This window comes from Camelina sativa, chromosome 12 (assembly GCF_030686135.1).
Source record: "Camelina sativa cultivar CO46 ecotype springtype chromosome 12, ASM3068613v1".
NCBI classification, from domain to species: domain Eukaryota; kingdom Viridiplantae; phylum Streptophyta; class Magnoliopsida; order Brassicales; family Brassicaceae; genus Camelina; species Camelina sativa.
This window is the reverse complement of record NC_141891.1, coordinates 4,399,070-4,417,882: the sequence shown is the minus strand read 5'-3', so window position 1 is coordinate 4,417,882 and position 18,813 is coordinate 4,399,070. Positions and strand designations below refer to the sequence as shown.

At 35.6% G+C, this 18,813-nt stretch overlaps 3 protein-coding genes and 3 long non-coding RNA genes across 35 annotated transcripts; 4 read left to right on the top strand and 2 right to left on the bottom strand.

The window, feature by feature from the left end:
- The first annotated feature begins 1,299 nt into the window (after positions 1–1,299).
- Positions 1,300–4,010, top strand: LOC147930171 (uncharacterized). The gene is made up of 11 exons (XM_087478822.1): positions 1,300–1,449; positions 1,525–1,798; positions 2,234–2,324; positions 2,425–2,434; positions 2,477–2,549; positions 2,643–2,724; positions 2,819–2,936; positions 3,130–3,245; positions 3,338–3,452; positions 3,559–3,714; positions 3,819–4,010. Exons 1-11 carry the CDS (start codon positions 1,300–1,302, stop codon positions 4,008–4,010), a joined length of 1,377 nt encoding a protein of 458 aa, XP_087334948.1.
- A 1,522-nt stretch (positions 4,011–5,532) lies between these two features.
- On the top strand, positions 5,533–6,975 carry LOC104733194 (uncharacterized). The gene has a single exon (XM_010452797.2). It carries the CDS (start codon positions 5,533–5,535, stop codon positions 6,973–6,975), a length of 1,443 nt encoding a protein of 480 aa, XP_010451099.2.
- Positions 6,976–8,167: 1,192 nt separating this feature from the next.
- Positions 8,168–8,751, bottom strand: LOC147930170 (uncharacterized). The gene is made up of 3 exons (XR_015575472.1): positions 8,613–8,751; positions 8,378–8,450; positions 8,168–8,300 (listed from the first exon to the last, which is right to left on the bottom strand). It is a non-coding gene; the product is annotated as an uncharacterized LOC147930170 (long non-coding RNA).
- Positions 8,752–9,071: 320 nt separating this feature from the next.
- Positions 9,072–9,953, top strand: LOC147930169 (uncharacterized). Its single transcript, XM_087478821.1, has one exon. It carries the CDS (start codon positions 9,072–9,074, stop codon positions 9,951–9,953), a length of 882 nt encoding a protein of 293 aa, XP_087334947.1.
- Positions 9,954–10,317: 364 nt separating this feature from the next.
- LOC147930168 (uncharacterized) lies at positions 10,318–15,484 on the bottom strand. 30 transcript variants are annotated; one of them, XR_015575464.1, is made up of 6 exons: positions 15,341–15,452; positions 15,189–15,242; positions 15,005–15,096; positions 14,792–14,908; positions 14,137–14,204; positions 10,318–10,983 (listed from the first exon to the last, which is right to left on the bottom strand). It is a non-coding gene; the product is annotated as an uncharacterized LOC147930168 (long non-coding RNA). The 30 variants fall into 30 exon arrangements; XR_015575461.1 differs by having other exon boundaries at positions 10,318–10,980; XR_015575442.1 differs by having other exon boundaries at positions 10,318–10,783.
- Positions 15,485–16,376: 892 nt separating this feature from the next.
- Positions 16,377–17,213, top strand: LOC104730154 (uncharacterized). Its single transcript, XR_015573837.1, has 3 exons — positions 16,377–16,502; positions 16,575–16,658; positions 16,806–17,213. It is a non-coding gene; the product is annotated as an uncharacterized LOC104730154 (long non-coding RNA).
- The last annotated feature ends 1,600 nt before the right edge of the window (positions 17,214–18,813 follow it).

Here is an 18,813-nt window from a genome sequence, read left to right as displayed (position 1 = left end):
TGAAATCCGTTGATAATGGATCAATAGAGGATATAGTTGTACTTAGAAAACCAGCCATTTTAAAAACCATAGTAAAATTAATATACCAAAATTTAACTTAACAACCCCTCTTTTTTTTACAAAATTATTAGTTTTGTCCTCTAAATTTCTATATTATATATTAGTTATTTATATTCCTAAATATATATTAAAAAATGATATACATATATATTTAATACTTCTTACATCATACATTAATATTGTTAAAAACAAAGAATGGCCAGGAAAGGTCAGAGGAAAAATAAATAATAACAACAATTAAAACACAACCAAATTACGGAAAGTAACAAAAAACAAGACCTATAATTTTTATTGGATAATTAAATAAGGTGTTAATCACCTAATTATACATATCTACCGTTGTTTATATACAATATAACGGTCACAATTAAACACTAACATAACCTTACTTCTCTTTTAAAAGAACAGCTAAAACACAATTATTTCTGTTTTTCCATAGAACGTTTGCCATATCTACGACCGCAACTCTCCCAGATCCAAAAGGTTTTCGATAATTTTGGCCTATCTCTCCCGCATTTTAAAAAGATTAAACATTTCTTCACGGTTTGAAATCTAACAATTGCCTCACTTCTCTTATGCTTCTCTTCTCCTTAACAGGTCTAGGATCTTCAAATCTAATTGTTTCATTCTATGCTCAATAGAAATTTCATGTTCCAGGATTCTCTATTTCAAACCCATATCGTTAGTTCATTGTAATCGATCTTCTCTTATCATTTACAGGTTTTCAAACTTCTCTTTTGGTGAATCGATTGTAAAAGTATGTAATTTAATAGTGAATGAACTTTCTTAACAAAACTGGAATTAAGAATTCCACGTCAGCAAACAATTGTGAGTAATAAGGCCTTAACAAATCAACTAAGCCCATCAGAGACAGCCCATTCTTCAAACTACATTCCTTTTTTTTTCTTACTAACTCCAGTTATAATTTATCCTCAGGGCCCAAATATAATTATCCGTTTGTTCTGTCCTCCAACAAAACCCTTTTTCCACGAATGTCTTCTCCTCCGTTTCCCGCCGTCCGACCTCAAGGACCCCGTCTCTTCATGTCTCACCGCCTTGTTCGCCAACGTTTCGTTATCTTCCGAAACCGCCTAATCAGCCCTTCAATGCTTACTCTTTCAATAGTAGTCCCACTACTATCCATTCAATTTCGGTTTCTTCAATTCCTATATAATGCCATATTCCCTAATTTCATTCACTACACAATTCCTCCACAATCTAAAATTTCTATTATCTATTATGGATTCCAGCGTTGTTTCATTCGCTAATCTGAAGGCCGGTCGTCTACACCAACAGATTGTAGGGAGGATGCTTCGCCACTGGCCTGCCCGTAACGTCAAAAAGGGAGGCCAAGTAATGGGAGTCGATTTTCTACTCATTGACGAAAAGGTTTCTCCAATCTCTTCTTCATTTACAATTCACTCGATTAAGAAATCGTTATCTAATTTTTATTCTTTTCTCCAGAGTTGTGTCATCCAAGGGTCGATCAATGTTATCCACCTTTCAAAATTTGAAAACTCGCTGCGTGATGGGGACCTATATATTATGTCAGACTTCGAAGTCACCAGAAGCAATTCTCGTTTCAAGCTTACTGATTCCCTGTTCTCAATACGTTTCCTCTCAACTACTGTTTTTGAAAAACTTGACGAGTCTTTTGGTATATTCCCAAAAGAGTTTTTCAGGTTCCGTAGTCATCAACAGTTGCTTTCTCTTGCCAACACCAATACTGATCTTCCAGGTCTGTTTTACTTTAAACCCTTTCAATGTTTCCTGTATCCAATATTAATTAAATCTTCTGTAGTAGAGTTACGTAATTGATATGCTTTTAGCCCCCTGCTTTTAGAGGAGTGCCCCTTAACAAATGTTATTGATATTAAAACATGTCGTCTTCGAAGTTTAAACACATTGTTTAATTAACCAATTTAATACCGTCAAGCAAGTAAGAAAGTAAATTTAATATTTAGTAGTATCCAAATACAGTTTCTCATAATCACTATTCCTTTGTTTTAAAGAAGATGAAAGAAACCATCCTCCCAATATATCCATCACTTTGTCCCCTTGCTTTTAGAGAATTCCCCCTTAACAAATGTTGATGATATAAAGAGTTATCGTCTTCAATGTTTTCAGTAATTGTTTAGTTCACCAATTTAATATTGTCATGAATTCCTGTTAGATGTCATGGGCCAAGTCTGTTCAAGCAAAGCATATAGAAATGGAATCACAGAGACCTTGGAGAGGATGTTAGTGGTCCTCTCGCTTGAAAGGTTTGACCCTCTCCGACGTACACCTATTTTCCTCTTTGGTCAATACAAATCTTACAATATCCCTTTTCATTGCTTTAACACATGTTTCTTTGGTTCTAAGCGGCGAGAAAGTTCGTCTAAGTGCTTTCGATGATCACGCAATTTCACTGTAGAAGGTTTTCAAGGAAAAGGACGGTGGGGCTTACATATTGCTGGCTACGAATGTCAACCCCAAGTTATTTGGAGGTAATTCATTTCAAAAACCCTCCGAACATTTCATACAGATTCCTCTACTTTACTTTAAACTACCATGACAACTTACTATTAGCTATTGATCAGGTGAACTTTATCTCAATGCTACATCTGGGACGAAATTTTATTCAGAATACGATCTCACAACAACTGCTCAGTTTGCTGCAAGGTACTCATATGTTTAATCCTTTTCCGTTCTAAAATACTAATTCATACTAACTTCGTCATGTCTCATACCCATATTTCCGCTTATAACCAATCAGGCTAAAGGGGAAAGAAATTAAAAATCCCAACTCTATTGCACCACACCATGGTGTTTCGAAAATTGAACATATATCTATTCATGAGCTTAACCAGTTTGTGGCTACTGGTAAACCGCAGGTCAGTTTACGTATCTGAATATGATTTACCCAGATACGATTTACCGTCATGCATTTTAAAAAACTGGTTTCCTTTGTTTTCAATCTTTCTCAAACCACCGATGCATTAATTACATCTAATTGCTTTTGCTTTACATATAATTTAGGAGGTTGAATTCTTATGCACCGCAACTATTACGGCAATTTAAACTCAGCGTGGTTGGAGCTTCATATCTTGTGCTGCATGTGGTACAAAAATGATCAAGAAGATGGCATCCTTAACTTGCAATAACTTCAAATGTACCTCCACTACTGCTATTGGAGATGTAAAGTAAGTTTATTTAATCTCTACTTTCTAACGGACTTGAAAATTTCACGATCCGTACTAATCACCTGCAATCTATCCATGACACAACTTGGAAGATACCGTGTCGAACTTGTTGTAGACGACGGAATCACCACCGGCGTTTTTGTTGCCTTTGATAAGGACATGGTGAAGTTGACTAACATTCAGGCATCAACACTCTCTTCTCAGATGGTATGTCATTATTCTTCAAAACTTATAACATTCGTCTATTACTTGAAACCTTATTTTGCAAAATTCGTGAACTTAAGTCTCTCTAATATCTTCTCGCTTTCCCTAGATTGACGGTCAAGACTCACTCTCTGGTGCTCCATTACCAAAAATAGTGTCTGACATTATTGGGAAGAAATATACATTTCAACTTAAGTTGACTAACTTCAATTTTACACCTCACCATCAGTCCTTTACTGTCTCACGTATTTATGAAAGTACTGAGGTTCTTCCTCGACCGAACTTTGTTGAGGTAACCTTACACCCACATCCAAACTCCTCTCTCCAAGTTTTGACACATTTTTAAAATAAACTATTTGGTTCCTGCAGGCACAGGGGAAAGCTCGGGAATTGGTGCCTGTAGATGCTATAGGAACCACATCATGTTCAATTGAGAAACACCAGACAAGCACCACCTTTGCAGAAGATATAACGCCTGAGGAAGAAACCCTTCGTTCTGTAGAGTTTCCAGTGGATACTTCATTGGCACATAAGACCAACAAGCAGAAGAAACAGAAATGAAATTATCCTACTTCCTAATCTATCACTTTTCGATTTTCTCTCCTTACAGCACTATCTTTCATTACAGTATCTTTTTAAAATCTTCTATGTCTTATTTGGGTTTTATTGCATAACTATTTCGTTGGTATTTACTATATTTTCATTACATTCTTACTTCAACATTTATTTAAAACTCCACTATTCAAACGAATAATAGCCGCCTGCATTTTTCCCATTATTTAACATAACATTATAACAACATAGATACTTAAATAAGAAACATAGGCCGAACACACATTTGAAGTCTACCACAACCAAATTACAAACCAGCAGCCAAGGTAGAGTCCAAACACACCAAACATTGGTTAAGTACAAATAAACCAATTAAATAGCAAACTATATTTGCCCAGAGAAGAACTTCCCGTACTTTTAAACATTTACACATCCATCAACTCAATTGGTTTAAACTTTCACAGCCAAATGTGCAATTCAGAATCAATAGCATCCGAAAGTCAGGGAAAAAAATACAGCTGGTTCGACAGAAACTCTTCATATATTGTTCATTACATACCAAAACACACTTGTCATGTTTTCCTGATGCCAAAGTGATTCATTGTAAAACAGTAAATGTACAAATGATCATTTCATATTACTACAACTTAAAACCGTAGATGATAGAACCACCCCAGTTAAAATCCGGTAACTAATGAGTTGTAGTAATATGTGATGTTTACTGTTTTTAATAACTGATGAGTTAATCAGCATTTGATTATTGATAGAGCGACAACTATATTGCCTAATAAACTTCTCTTCATTTTTACGTTACACATTTATAACTTACATAACAAACCATTCATATTGAGGATTATCGACTTTCTTAAAGCCTAATCTGTTCGAAACTCAAAATTGTATAATATTAGAAAGCAATTGTGAAGAATATATCACTTTCCCATTACCCCAACCAAACAAGAAGTACTGAGTCCGACCAGAACTACAAGCCACTGGAAAGAATGAAATCTCCACGAAGTGGTAAGCATAGGAGGCCAAAAGAAAAAAAAACCTGCAGAGATGAAGCCCGTCTGAAGGCTGACAAAATACTTTTCAAGAAAAGTAAGCTATAATGTTATGGACTGAATTTTGTTTTCTCTGTTACTTTAGCCATGGCAAAACTAACCACAAATCACGTCTCTTAAATTCCCAAAGATGCAAAGCTCCGCCAACCATGGCTGAATGAAAAATATTACACTGAAGCATCTGTCAGTTCAAAGCTTTTCAACACATCCGTTACCAGAAACAGTAAACATCTGCAAACAAAACACAACTCCTACAAGTAAGGTCTACACAGTCATCTTATTATTTTAAACTACTTTACAGGACTTTCTACAAGAGCTCGACAACTCCGACGTTCCATTTTGATAGCTAAACGCAAGTCGCTGAAACCAAAAGGTACAACATATTTTTCTTTATGGCAAACTCAGTAAAGCCACAAACAATCCGCATCAACATTTACTATATTCGACAATCTAAACAATTGGAAATTGCTATGTGTTTTACGTCGTGTAACACCTACACAAACTTACTAATCTACCTTCTCATGAAAACAGCAGCAGGAAACAAACATGGTGAATCATCTTCCACCAGTATTGTCCATTGTCGCTTTTGTGACGCCCTGCTCTGGAGATCTGAAACAAAAAACCAAACCATTTGTTGTCAACAAGGACGAGTTAGATTACCCAAAGTCCGTCCAACACCCCCTGAACTTGAGAAGCTATACAACGAGTCATCAGACTTTGGGCGTCACATCTGTGTACTCAACTCAATGCTAGCGTTCACCTCAACTGGTGCCAAAGTTGATCACACAGTTACAGGCACACAAGGACCCTATACTTATAGAATCCATGGCCAAAATTACCATTCTATAGGATCTCTCTTACCAGAGGATGGGAAGGAACCCTGTTTTCTACAGCTATACATTTTTGACACTAGAAATGAAATTAAGAATCGTATGCAGAAGATGACAGGGTCAGGAAAAGGCAAACCAGTAGACGAAGAAATTGTTGGTATCTTGGTAGCGATGCTTGATAATATCAACGAACTGGCTAAGGTTTTTCGGAAAGCTAGAGACAGATATGAAGATGGAGATTGCAGTGAATTCAATATCAAATTGGTCAACCAAGCAAAGAGAGGAAAGCAGTTTGACTTACCTACTACTGATGAGATCGCGGGTCTGATAGTTGGAGATTTTAGTACAGCTACTTCTGGTCGTGATGTTATCCTTCAATTTAAATCTTCTGAACTACAAAGGATAAGTGATCTTCATCCTCTATATATGAGTCTGCAGTACCCTTTACTCTTTCCATATGGTGACGCTGGATATCATGAGGAAATCCCATATGAGTCATCAGCAGAGAGCCAAGTTAAGCGGTCTTACATGACCATGAGAGAATACTATGCTTACCAGATTCAAACACGCTTATCTGAAGGTATGACAATTATCAAGGGAGGAAGATTATTCCATCAGTACATCGTCGATGCTTACACAGCCACTGAACAAGAAAGACTTCGTTATATTGCTTTAAATCAGAAAAAATTGCGAGCTGATTTGTATAACAATGTGTACGATGCTGTTGAAAGAGGAGAAACAGATGCTAAGCGGATTGGAAGACGAATCATATTGCCCTCAAGTTTCACTGCAGGACCACGGTATATGGTGGAGAAGTACCATGATGCAATGGCTATATGTAGATGGTTTGGAAATCCTGACTTATTTATCACCTTCACAGCAAACCCTAATTGGCCAGAGCTAACAGAACATCTACAAACATATACTACCGAAGGATCAAATTCAAGACCTGATTTGCAATCAAGAGTTTTCAAAAAAAAACTAGATGAGATGCTCAATGATTTTAACAATGGAGTCTTCTTCCCTGTTCCTGTGGCAGGTATTTCAATTAATATTAAGCAATCTCCTCCATATACTTACTAATTACAATGTTAATACCTAACTATATTTCAATTTTCCAAAAACCAGTAGTGTACACCATAGAGTTTCAAAAACGAGGCCTTCCACATGCACACATCCTACTCTGGCTAGGAGGCAATATGAAAAACCCAGAGCCAGCTATAATTGACAGTTTCATTTCAGCTGAATTACCAGATAAGGAAATAGATAAGGAAGGCTTCGAACTGGTAGAGCAGCATATGATACATGGGCCTTGTGGTTTAGATAGACCGTATTCACCATGCATGGAGAATGGAATTTGCACCAAGAAGTACCCACGAACGTTTGTGGACAACACTACCATTGACAAATCTGGGTACGTTGTATACCGGCGCCGTAACGATGACTCCAAATTTGTCATCAAAGGTCTCACAAGATTGGACAATCGTAATGTTGTACCGCACAACCTCAACCTGCTGAAAAAGTATATGGCCCATATCAATGTGGAGTGGTGTTGTAAAACAAGTGCTGTTAAGTATCTCTTCAAATATATAACTAAAGGTGTTGACAAAGCAACATTTGTTATTGTGAGACCCAGCAAAGGGAAAAAAAAAAAAGGCTTGAACAAAGAAGAGGCACAACCTGTTGATGAAATCAGTGAATACCTAGATTGTCGCTATGTCTCTGCATGCGAAGCAGTGTGGAGAATATTTGCCTTCCACATCCATTACCACAAGCCTGCAGTGATACACTTACATATTCATCTTCAAGATCAGCACAGACTCCTATTCGACCAGCTGCAACGATTGGAGAGCATCATTAGTAGAGAAGATGTCGAAAAAACAATGCTCACTGAACGGATGGCCACAAACCAAAGAGAGATAGATTCACCCGATGTTGGATACAATTCAGACATAAAGGCATATGATCTCACATATATGGAATTCCCAAAGTATTATGTATGGAACACTACAAAGACCTGGACAAGGAGGAAACAAGGTTTTGCTATTGGGAGGATTGTACATATCCACCCATCAGCTGGTGATTTGTTCTATCTCAGAGTACTATTGAATATTGTGAAAGGTGCCACATGTTTTGATGACATTAAGACAGTTGCTGGAGTTATATATGGTTCAAATAAAGAAGCCTGCTACATAAGAGGACTACTAGATGATGACAAAGAGTGGCATGATGTTCTGAAAGAGGTCGCACAATGGGCATCAGCGTATCAAATCAGGTATCTTTTTGTCACACTTCTCCTCTACTGTGAAGTAGCTAACCCTCGAGAACTTTGGAACAAAAACTGGAAATACCTAGCAGAAGATGTCCAACATAACCGTAGGAAGGTCTTCCACTTCACACACCTAAACCTAAACGAAGAAGAGTTGGAGCAATATGCTTTGATTGAAATTGAGGAGCTATTAATGGAGAATGACAAGTCTCTCACTCATTTCCAAGATATGCCTGTGCCTGATAAGGCAATCCTTCAAAAAATCAGCCAACGTTGTTTCACAGAAGACCTGCAAGTTGATATTGACAAAGAGAAGATTGATCATGGCAGATTATTCCCAACTTTGAATGAAGATCAAAGAAAAATTTACGATGCAGTTCTGAATTCGGTTCAAGATAACGCAGGGAGACTATTTTTCTTACAAGGACTAGGAGGCACTGGGAAAACATACCTCTACAAAACAATTATAGCCAAGATACGGTCAATAAGCAAGATTGTTATCCCTGTCGCATCTGCTGGAATTGCCGCACTACTATTGCCCGGCGGAAGAACGGCTCATTCACGTTTCAAAATTCCAATCAACCTCCACGAAGGGTCAACTTGTGATATCAAGCCTGGAACAATGCTAGCTACCTTAATTACAAAGGCAGAGTTAATAATATGGGATGAGGCCCCCATGGCACATAAACACACCTTTGAAGCCGTTGATCGCACAATCAGAGATCTGATGGCATTAGACGATGAAACAGCATTAAACAAGCCGTTTGGTGGAAAAACAGTTCTACTAGGAGGAGATTTCAGACAGATTTTACCTGTGGTACCCCAAGGGAGTCGCCAGGACACCGTACAAGCTTCTTTAAATCGATCTCATCTTTGGTCTGCCTGCCAAATTTACAAACTCACAATAAACATGAGGCTAAACAAGTCTGATGCCGCTTTTGCAGCTTGGATTTTAAAAGTGGGAGATGGAAACTCTATGTCCGCAACCACAAACCCTGAAGATCATAGTGACGGTTGTAGGATAGCAATTGAAGAATGTTTAATGTTACCACCCGCGGGGAACCAACTTGAAGCGATTTCAACTGCTGCATATCCAGGGTTCTGTAGATCGTTCAAGGAAGCCAACTACTTAACTGAGAGAGCAATTCTAACTCCTCGAAATGAGACAGTCCGTGAAATCAATGAATACCAGCTATCCAAGGTGGCAGGTGACACCAAGGAATATTTAAGCGCAGATTCTCTTCAAACAGAGGTGGCACCAGGTGGAGACTTGAGTAACTTATACACAGTCGAGTACTTAAACTCTCTAGAGTTTCCCGGCCTACCAAACCATCAGATCCGCTTGAAAGTAGGCGTCCCAGTTATGCTCCTGCGAAATCTTAACCAAAAGAAAGGGTTATGCAATGGTACACGTCTAATTGTCACCAGACTTGGTCTAAGAATAATAGAGGCGGAGATCCTCACAGGAACTCATGTTGGTGAGAGAGTACTAATCCCAAGGATTGTTCTGTCTCCAAATGACACCAAACATCCTTTCACTTTACGTAGGAAGCAGTTCCCAATAAGAGTGTGCTATGCAATGACTATTAACAAAAGTCAAGGCCAAAGTTTGAAGCAAGTCGCTCTTTACTTACCACAATCAGTATTCACACACGGCCAGTTGTACGTCGCTCTTTCCCATGTAACCTCTAATACTGGATTGAAAATCCTAGATGCAACAGCAGAGAAGAATGGAACTGGAGGGGTCATGAATATAGTCTACAAAGAAGTCTTCAATAACATAAACACTTAAAAGGTACAATACTAACTACCAATGGATTTTACAGGACACCAACAATGTACAATATCAACAGCTCTGGTTTCTAAACTACTATTGTATATAGGGGGCACATATTCTAACTATGCTTTATATTGCTTTTCAGGGACTAAACGAAGACAAGAGTCATCAATCTATACCTACGAAGAGTGTCCCAACCTACAAAACCATTTTGTATAAAGAAAGGAATATTTACAGTTTAATACATTCTCGCTTATTTTCCAAAGTTCTTATCGTTTATTGACAAGTATCTAATTTAAATACTATTCTAATCTTAAACCCACTTATCTTGCGTAAACCATTAATTTTAAAAAAATATATATATATAAAGACCAGAAAATAAAGACCTCAAACAAACTTGTTGGATTACATCAACGAAAACACTGTTCAAATATAATGTACGATGAAAGCCCACGATCATGAAAACAAGCCCATCTGAATAATAATAGAATTGATATATTACACATTCAAAGCGAATAACCTCCATTTCGCTTCGACTCCCCACTATCAGCACTATCATGATAGTAATTAAAGGCCACTAACACTAAGAAATCAATAACATTCGTTACTCTAATTTAAAAGTAATGAAACGTCAAGGACTAGCTAACTATAAAATCCCATCTCACGAAGACAACATTATTCAAAGTCACACCACCAAAACGAACAAAAATGCCACCTTCCAAAGAATTAGCACCATTAGAAAGCCTCCCACAAGATCTTCTAGGCGAGATTATCTCCCGGGTTGCAAAAGCTGGGCGCAACCATGTTCGTCAGTGCTTCCAAGTTTCTCATGAACTAGCAATAGCCTGCAAGGATGAAAGAGTTTCCAAAGAACTCAACCTCAAGGACCTGGCCATGAATCCATTGGCAACAGTACACAACTACCAAAGACTAATGGAGAAATGTCTCCAAAACGGTAATGCAGAAGCACACTACATCGAAGGTGTCACACAGTATTTCTTCCACAACAACACACCCTCAGGACTGCATCATCTCCAAGCATCTGCTGAAGGTTTGTATGAAAAAGGCATTTATCTATATGGGATTCTCATGATGTGCAGGGGAGAAACAGACACGGGCAAACAATATTTGGACAAGCTAGAATGGCTTAAATCAACAACAAGGTCTGATCGTTGTTGGACCAATATCAAATTATCACTCCAAGGTTTCAATATCATCATGCAACCCACCTACTTCCAATCCATAAGAGACATCAAACCAAACAAGATATGCAAACTTAACGATATGGATACAATGTGCAAGAAGTGCTACTACTACAAACAGATGAGAAAGTTTGTAAACCGTATTTGAAAAAGAGTTTTTGAAATCCAAATGTCTGAAATACATAAATCTTAATTTTCAATAACAAGTCTTTTATAAAGTTGTTTTCATTTTTTCAAATTTAGAATCTAGAGATCACCAAATATTTATATCCGCAAAGAATAGGTTCGCTCCTACTTCCTTCGTATATTGAACAAACATAAAATATAATTTACCTCAAATACGAGCTATTAATGAAGACACCATTACAACAGTGGTGGACATACAACATTTTTGTCACACATAAAGTACACTTGCAATGCTGATAAGGGTCTAAAAACTAGAAGCAAATACTAAGGACGACATATGAGTAAAGTACAACATAAACTTAAATAAAAGAGAAATAACATTTTCTATCAATAAACTCAATTACAATTAATTTTGTAACAAGTAGTACAATAAACATCAAGAAATGAAAAACCATGGATGCAAAGAAAATCTTGGAAAAATATTTCACTTCTCAGAAGAGAATGACACTACACTATAAAAGATTGACCTTATCTACAAAGTTTTAAAAAGACTGGAATTTAAAACTTTATAAACCCTTGAGAAAAAGACAGAAACTGCACTGGCTACTCTTAACGAAAGGCATAGAACATAAATCAAACCACTGGGAACAATTTAAAAATGTAATGAAGCGGTTGAACCCTTTAAAATAAGACACACACGTACAGGAAATATTATAACTAAAAGGTAATAGTAAGAGAATAATATTTTATAATTAACCAAATCTTGAAATCGGTTACTAAGTTCACACCTGAATTAAAATACGTTTTTAAAACACGAATCCACCATTACAGCTATTAGAAACGCCCGGGAGTCGAAAAATCCATGGAGATCCATCCAACAGTAAGAATCTCATTAATGGAGGACTCTTAACTAACGAGTAGACTAGATCTATATATATGGCAACAATATACTTTAATCGTAAAAGTATAAGCGAAGGCACAACAAGAAACCAAAAAAAGCAGGAAAATGGCCACAAACCAAAATCGGGAGTATACTTTCTCATATGAAACTGTGCCGACCACTCTACTGAGCGACATATCCATCCTCCTATCATTCCAAAGGCCACAGACGGGAGAACAACCAACCGAGGTCTACATACCTTACCCACATAACGCGAACGAGACAACGCAAGCACACTTCAGAGGTAACTTACTATACCATCTAGCAAGAAATGCAGTTCCACTAAACGAAGGAAGAAGAAGGACAGGATGGTTCATGCAATTTCTAGGCGCAGTTTTACAAACAGAAATTGAAAGCAATAGGACTTTCCTTATACACTTCACAGTAAAAGATTACAACTTCCAGGGAAACCCCGTTCTCACAAATGAGATGGTCATTGCCAATCTACAATCATCTATCAGGACACCAAGCAAAAGTGAGGAAGAGGAAGACTGCGTTATTTGTTTGGAAACATTTAGAGGCGAAGATGAAATTAACCAACTTAAATGTAATCACATTTACCACCATCACTGTATTATCACTTGGCTATATGAGACTAGAAATTGTCCAATATGTAGGGCAACTGATCTATAAGAGAAATAGTTGTAAGAATCAATATAGGCAAATATGACTACATTGTCTATTTCGATTATTGAGAGGAATGTCCACTTAATTTACAGTTTAGTCAATATCAACAGGAGTAAGAAACCAAGGGAAAAGATCATCAAGCGTAGATGAAAAATAGAAAGAGATAAAATTCAAATAAAACATTGAAGGGTATACAATTTAAAATAATTAACAGCATATTAAAGAACAAAGATATTAACACAAATATAATATTTATTAGATTCCTACAAAAAGGAGACGAACCCTTTACAATTTAGTTAATATTCTGCAAAACTCTTACAAATGACTACCCCATTACTTTAACTCAGAGGAGGCTCTATTTTAAAACACACCAAACATGAACTTACGGAATGAAAAAGTAGCACAGAATGTTTGTTACACTATTTTTAAAAACTAAGAAGTAACAGAGTTCAATTTTCGGGAAAAACATCAACGGACAACAAACACACCCAAAAAATATTACTAAAGGTCGCAAAGCTGTGTACTAATGTTTTTCGTTTTTTAAAAACAAAACAAACATAACCCAATGTTATCATACATTAGATACAGAGATGTACCAAAAAATATATATACCATGACTAAGGATTCCCTAAATTAATCACAGGTGTTACTATTTCACTACAAAAAATAACTACAAATTCATATCAACATTAAAACGATTAAATTTAAAATAGAGAAATATTAAAGACCAATTACACACACCATTAAGCAATAAATAAATGAATCTGAAGAAAACGTCCAAGAAAATTATGACGTGAATATGAAAGGGAGAACGGAAAGCGAATAAAGGGAGGCCAACAAAAAGTAATCAAAGAAACCAAACGTCAAAGTAAAACAACTCCACCCTATAAATACCTCTGCCAAAAGTATAAACATCACCATCACCCACTCCTTGCAAAAAATGACTAACATAAAACCCTACTCCCTTGAAGAACTACCAAATGACATCCTTGGAGATATAATCTCTCGAGTTGGTCAGATTTCAAGGAGGACCGTGAAACATGTCATGCAAGCATCACCAGAGCTTGCAAAAGCAGCTCAAGATCACAGAGTTTTCAAAAAAATCAACCTACGGCCGCTAGCAATCAATCCCCTAGCAGCCCTAAAGAAATACCAAGACCTCATGGAGAAATGCATTACAAGTGGAAATGTGGAGGCACACTATATCAAAGGCATCCAGGAATATTTTCACAACAACAACACAGAAGAAGGCTTGGCACACTTGAAAAAGGCAGCAGAAGGTAACTACGTTCAGGGTATTTACCTCTTTGGAATCGTCAAGTTGTGTAGGGGTGACACAGCAGAAGGACAATATTGGCTTGAGAAACTAGGCTGGAAAGAAAACAAAGCAAAGGGTGATCAATGCTGGAAAGATATCAAGAAGTCGTTGCACAGAGTCAATGTACCCAAACTGCAGTGCTACTACAGTACATTGGCAGAAGTCCAACCAACAATTAACTGCAACATCAATAACATGAATGCTACATGCCAAGACTGCTACTACTACAAACAAATGATCAAGTTTGTGTTTTTCATTTAGTTGAAGCTTTGAGAAAAAGGAAAACAAATGTTATGTTAAATTTTGGAAACACAAAATCAATAATAAAATCTGTTTGTCATCGTCCTTCATATACAATAACAAAATGAGCCAAACAAGAATAAAGATGAGGAGGCCGAAACAAAATCTGAAAATATTACAACAAAAGAGACAATTTCTAAGGAGAAAAATAACAATGATAAACATGATAGCAATAAAAGGATGAAGAAAACAGACATAAATTGTGAGAAATGCCACCAATTCAGGCAAGAAAAAGTAGCCAGGAAACATAAAATAAGGACAATAAAAATACAGAAAACATTAGAAGGCACCAATTGAGAAAAGAATCAGCAAAAATAGTGAATCAAAGATATCAACATACCATTAGTTGAAGGATACGGTGACGGGTAAAATATGGACATCAATTTCGCAGTAGAAGTCATACTCCCACCTGAATATTTATATCTTCACCTATGTTCGTATAACAGGATTTATCATCCTGCGTCGGCGGAAAAAACGAAGGGGACATAAATATAATTACAAACACTACAAAATTAAAGTTCACAAGGTGACTACAACTACGAACTTTACCAACCTGTAAATCGATTAGAACAAATGGCTCGAAGCCACAACGATGATGAAAAAAACAGGACCGTAGCCAAAACAACAACGGCACTTCAAATTACGCTAGCGGCCAGTTAGGAACCAAGATACATAAAGTATGTATGAAAACTCAGACTTTCTTGAAATTAATAGAGATGGTGGAAATAGTAGCTTACTCTAACTTATGAAGAGCAACTGAAGAGTAGAGCTCGGGATCTGTATTCTGAATTCTTCTTAAGAAAACAGGGGAAAAACAAATACTAATTCCAATTAACACATTAAAGTCACACAGTGAGCATATGAAAGGGGATAGAGTTGTAAACCTTACAATTGTTTTTGTCCAAATAAAACTGAGGAAATTTCATAGATCGACGTCGAATGTACATCGGAAGATTAGATGGTCGGCATACCGTTGACAATGCCAGAAATTATAAACAGGAAAAATAAGTATTAACAAATAAATAATCGAACCACTAAAGGGCCAACAACTCAATGAAATTTATGGGCCAACACCGTAAACCCAATTAACAACATTACAAAATACAACAAATACAACAGATATAAGAAAACCAAACAAGAAATTAAATTAAAAACCAAAACATATAATTTAAATTGGGTAATTAAGTAAGGTGTGAATTAGGGCTGGGCAAAATAACCGATAACCAAATAACCGACCGAAACCGAACCGAAAAAAACCAAATCGAACCGAACCGAAATTTTTCAAATACCCGAATGGTTAGTAAAAATCTATATCCAAACTAACCGAAACCGAACCGAACCGAACCGACAATTAAATGGTTAACCGAAATATCCGAAAACCTAGAAGATATCAAATATTATATACTTAATATTATGCAAAACTATAAAATAAACTTAAAATATAAATTATTTCTAGATTTAAAACAATTAAATATTTTAAATAATCAATATATGTAAATGTTATTATTTTGAATTTACAAAGTTAAATACTATTTTGTAAAATTGAATCCATATTTTTCCCTTTTTTGTATTTTTGTTATTGTATATTTGGTTAATTTTGGTTATATTCGGTTAGTTTTGGTTATATTTGGTTTATTTGGTTAATGTTAATATAATTTATGTTAGTTATGGTTATTTATTTAAATAACCAAACCGAAACCGAACCGAAAGAAACCGAACCGAACCGAACCGAAATTTCAAAAATATCCAAATGGTTACTATATTACTATATCCAAAATAACCGAAACCGAATACAACCGAACCGAAACCGAATGGTTAACCGAATGCCCAGGCCTAGTGTGAATCACCGAATTATACATATCTACCGTCGATTATATGCAATCTAACGGACATAAATGAACAATAACCTAACCCTACTTCTCTTATTTTAAAACAACTCCAAGACAATTCATTCTGTTATTTTCTTTCTGGTTTTAAACCTTCCGCCGCAACTCCCCCAGATCCAAAACATTTTCTACCATTTTTCCCTATCTCTGCTGCAAATTTAAAAGGTATTACGTTTCTTGAGTCTTCCTAAACAGACGATTACATCAGTTACCTTCACCTTTTCTTTTCCTTAACAGGTTTAGGATCAACAAATCTTATAGTTTCCTTCTTTCATCAATAGGAATCTGACGAGCCAGGTTGCTCTTTCTTTAACCCATTAGGCAAGTTCATTGTAATCGATCTACTCTTATAATTTACAAATAAAACGATCTACTATTCTCGATCTTTTGCCCTTAGTTAATTTCATTTATTGATTGTTGATAGAAAGAAAAACCTAGACTAAACTAATTAATAATTTTTTTTAATAGAAAAAGGATTTCAATGGAAGCAAAAGGAATCATATGTGGGCTCCCAGCAAAGAACGTGAAACCAAAAATCAAAGAAATAAGTGACCAAGGTGAGGGAAGTCGCGCGGATGATGATGTCAAGGAGATAACAAGGCTAGAGTACAGAAAATCCCTCGCTCACCTAGACTACTTAATACGCATCGAGGTAGACGAAGAAGACATTGACCCAATGTACATGAGAATAATCCAAGACATCCAAAACAAATGCCCAAAAGTAGAAGGATCCTCACGATCTGGAAACGCTACTTGAAGATTGTACTGTTAGAATCTATTGTCTTTGTTATTTTCTAAACTTTGTTAACTATCCACAAGTATGTTTAAACTACGTCAACTTTTAATATTTTCGGATCTCATTTTCTTAAAAAGAAATATCTTATTAGAATATGACAAATAAATGGAGAAAAAGTGTAGCAACGCCCGAAATATAAGGCCTACACATAAACATACCTCTCATTAAAGAGTCTACAAGTCTTATACTGAACAAACTTCTCACAATCGATCTCAAAGATAAAGACGCCAAATATTAAAAGAGATAGATGAACAAACCTTTACTCAACTAAAGAGATTAGGAAATACTAATGATAAAGACAAAATAAGAAACCTAAAAAACACAACTTACATTGAATTAAAAAAAAAATATCAGCCTGTTGAAATTTAGTTACAACTCGAGAACCAAAAACAACTGATAAGATAGTAAGAAGCGGGTAAAACACAAAACATTTTAGTATAAACAAAGTTGCCAGGCAATTCACACTTACCTTAAGATGACCAAAAAACTATTACGAGAATGAAACACATAATAAAAATCCTAATACTGCCCAACAGTTTACAAAATACATATGACAATATTAATAAACAATTGAACAAGAAAATGACAATTAATAATTATGTAATCACAGCTAACAACAAAAGGAAAACAACAACATAAACTACTAAATCATAATTAGAAATTACTATTTTTAAAAAACTCCTTGAAAACCAAAGTAAATGAACTTAATTCTATTAATATAAAGAACAAACAAAACAATCCTTTCTGCAAGACCTTTTTAAATTAAAAATATGGCAAGAAAAGAAAACATAAGGAAGCATGATGAAACAGTAGCAAGAGAAGAAAAAAATGAAATAACTAGACCAACATAATAATATATACAACAAAACTGGTAACACAATTTAATCTAACTACCGCGCGTAGCGCGGGTCCATTACTAGTATAATATATAGTGCAGAAAGACACGAATATATAAAAGTTTCAGCTTTGTACCAAATACCAATTATTCGATTTGGCAACTTGGGAGTTCATATTCTTTTTGTTAACCTAAGAATACAGCACCTCATAATTGAGATGTTTAATAATACTTTTTTGCACCTTGAACCACAAAATACTTGTATTCATTTCACTAATTAAGAAGTTTGCTCATTTTTATTAATTATAGTCTGAATAAAATGACGTTGCCACACTTGTTTTTTTTGTAGAGCATTATATATATTTAATTTTAGAGTTATCATCAATACAACAACAATGTATCTGCATGTGAATTATAAAATTCAAAAACGCATTATATATTTGAACTTGAGATGTTGGATGGACGCTCTTGGAGCATCATTAGAGCATATTTACTCGAGTAACCGCTGAATTGTTCCTAAAAACTAAAAATAAATTATTTTTTTTACAAATTATTATTATTTATTTATTTTTTAAATCTGTTCTACTGAACAAATGATACATGTCTTGTTTGTTGAGAGTATCGTTTCTCAAGTTACTCTGCCAAGAAACGTTTATTTTTGTTATTCTCTTCTCTCTCTTCTTTTTATTATTTTTAATAAGAATAGTGGTAAGAAAATCTGCCAGTAATGATGGTCTTAGCGGCAGTTTCCTTCTCCATTTCTCAAAAAAAAAAAAATTAATATTTATTGTGTAATCTAATAGAAAAGTGATATGTGTAGAATTAAATTGAGAATCGTTTCTACC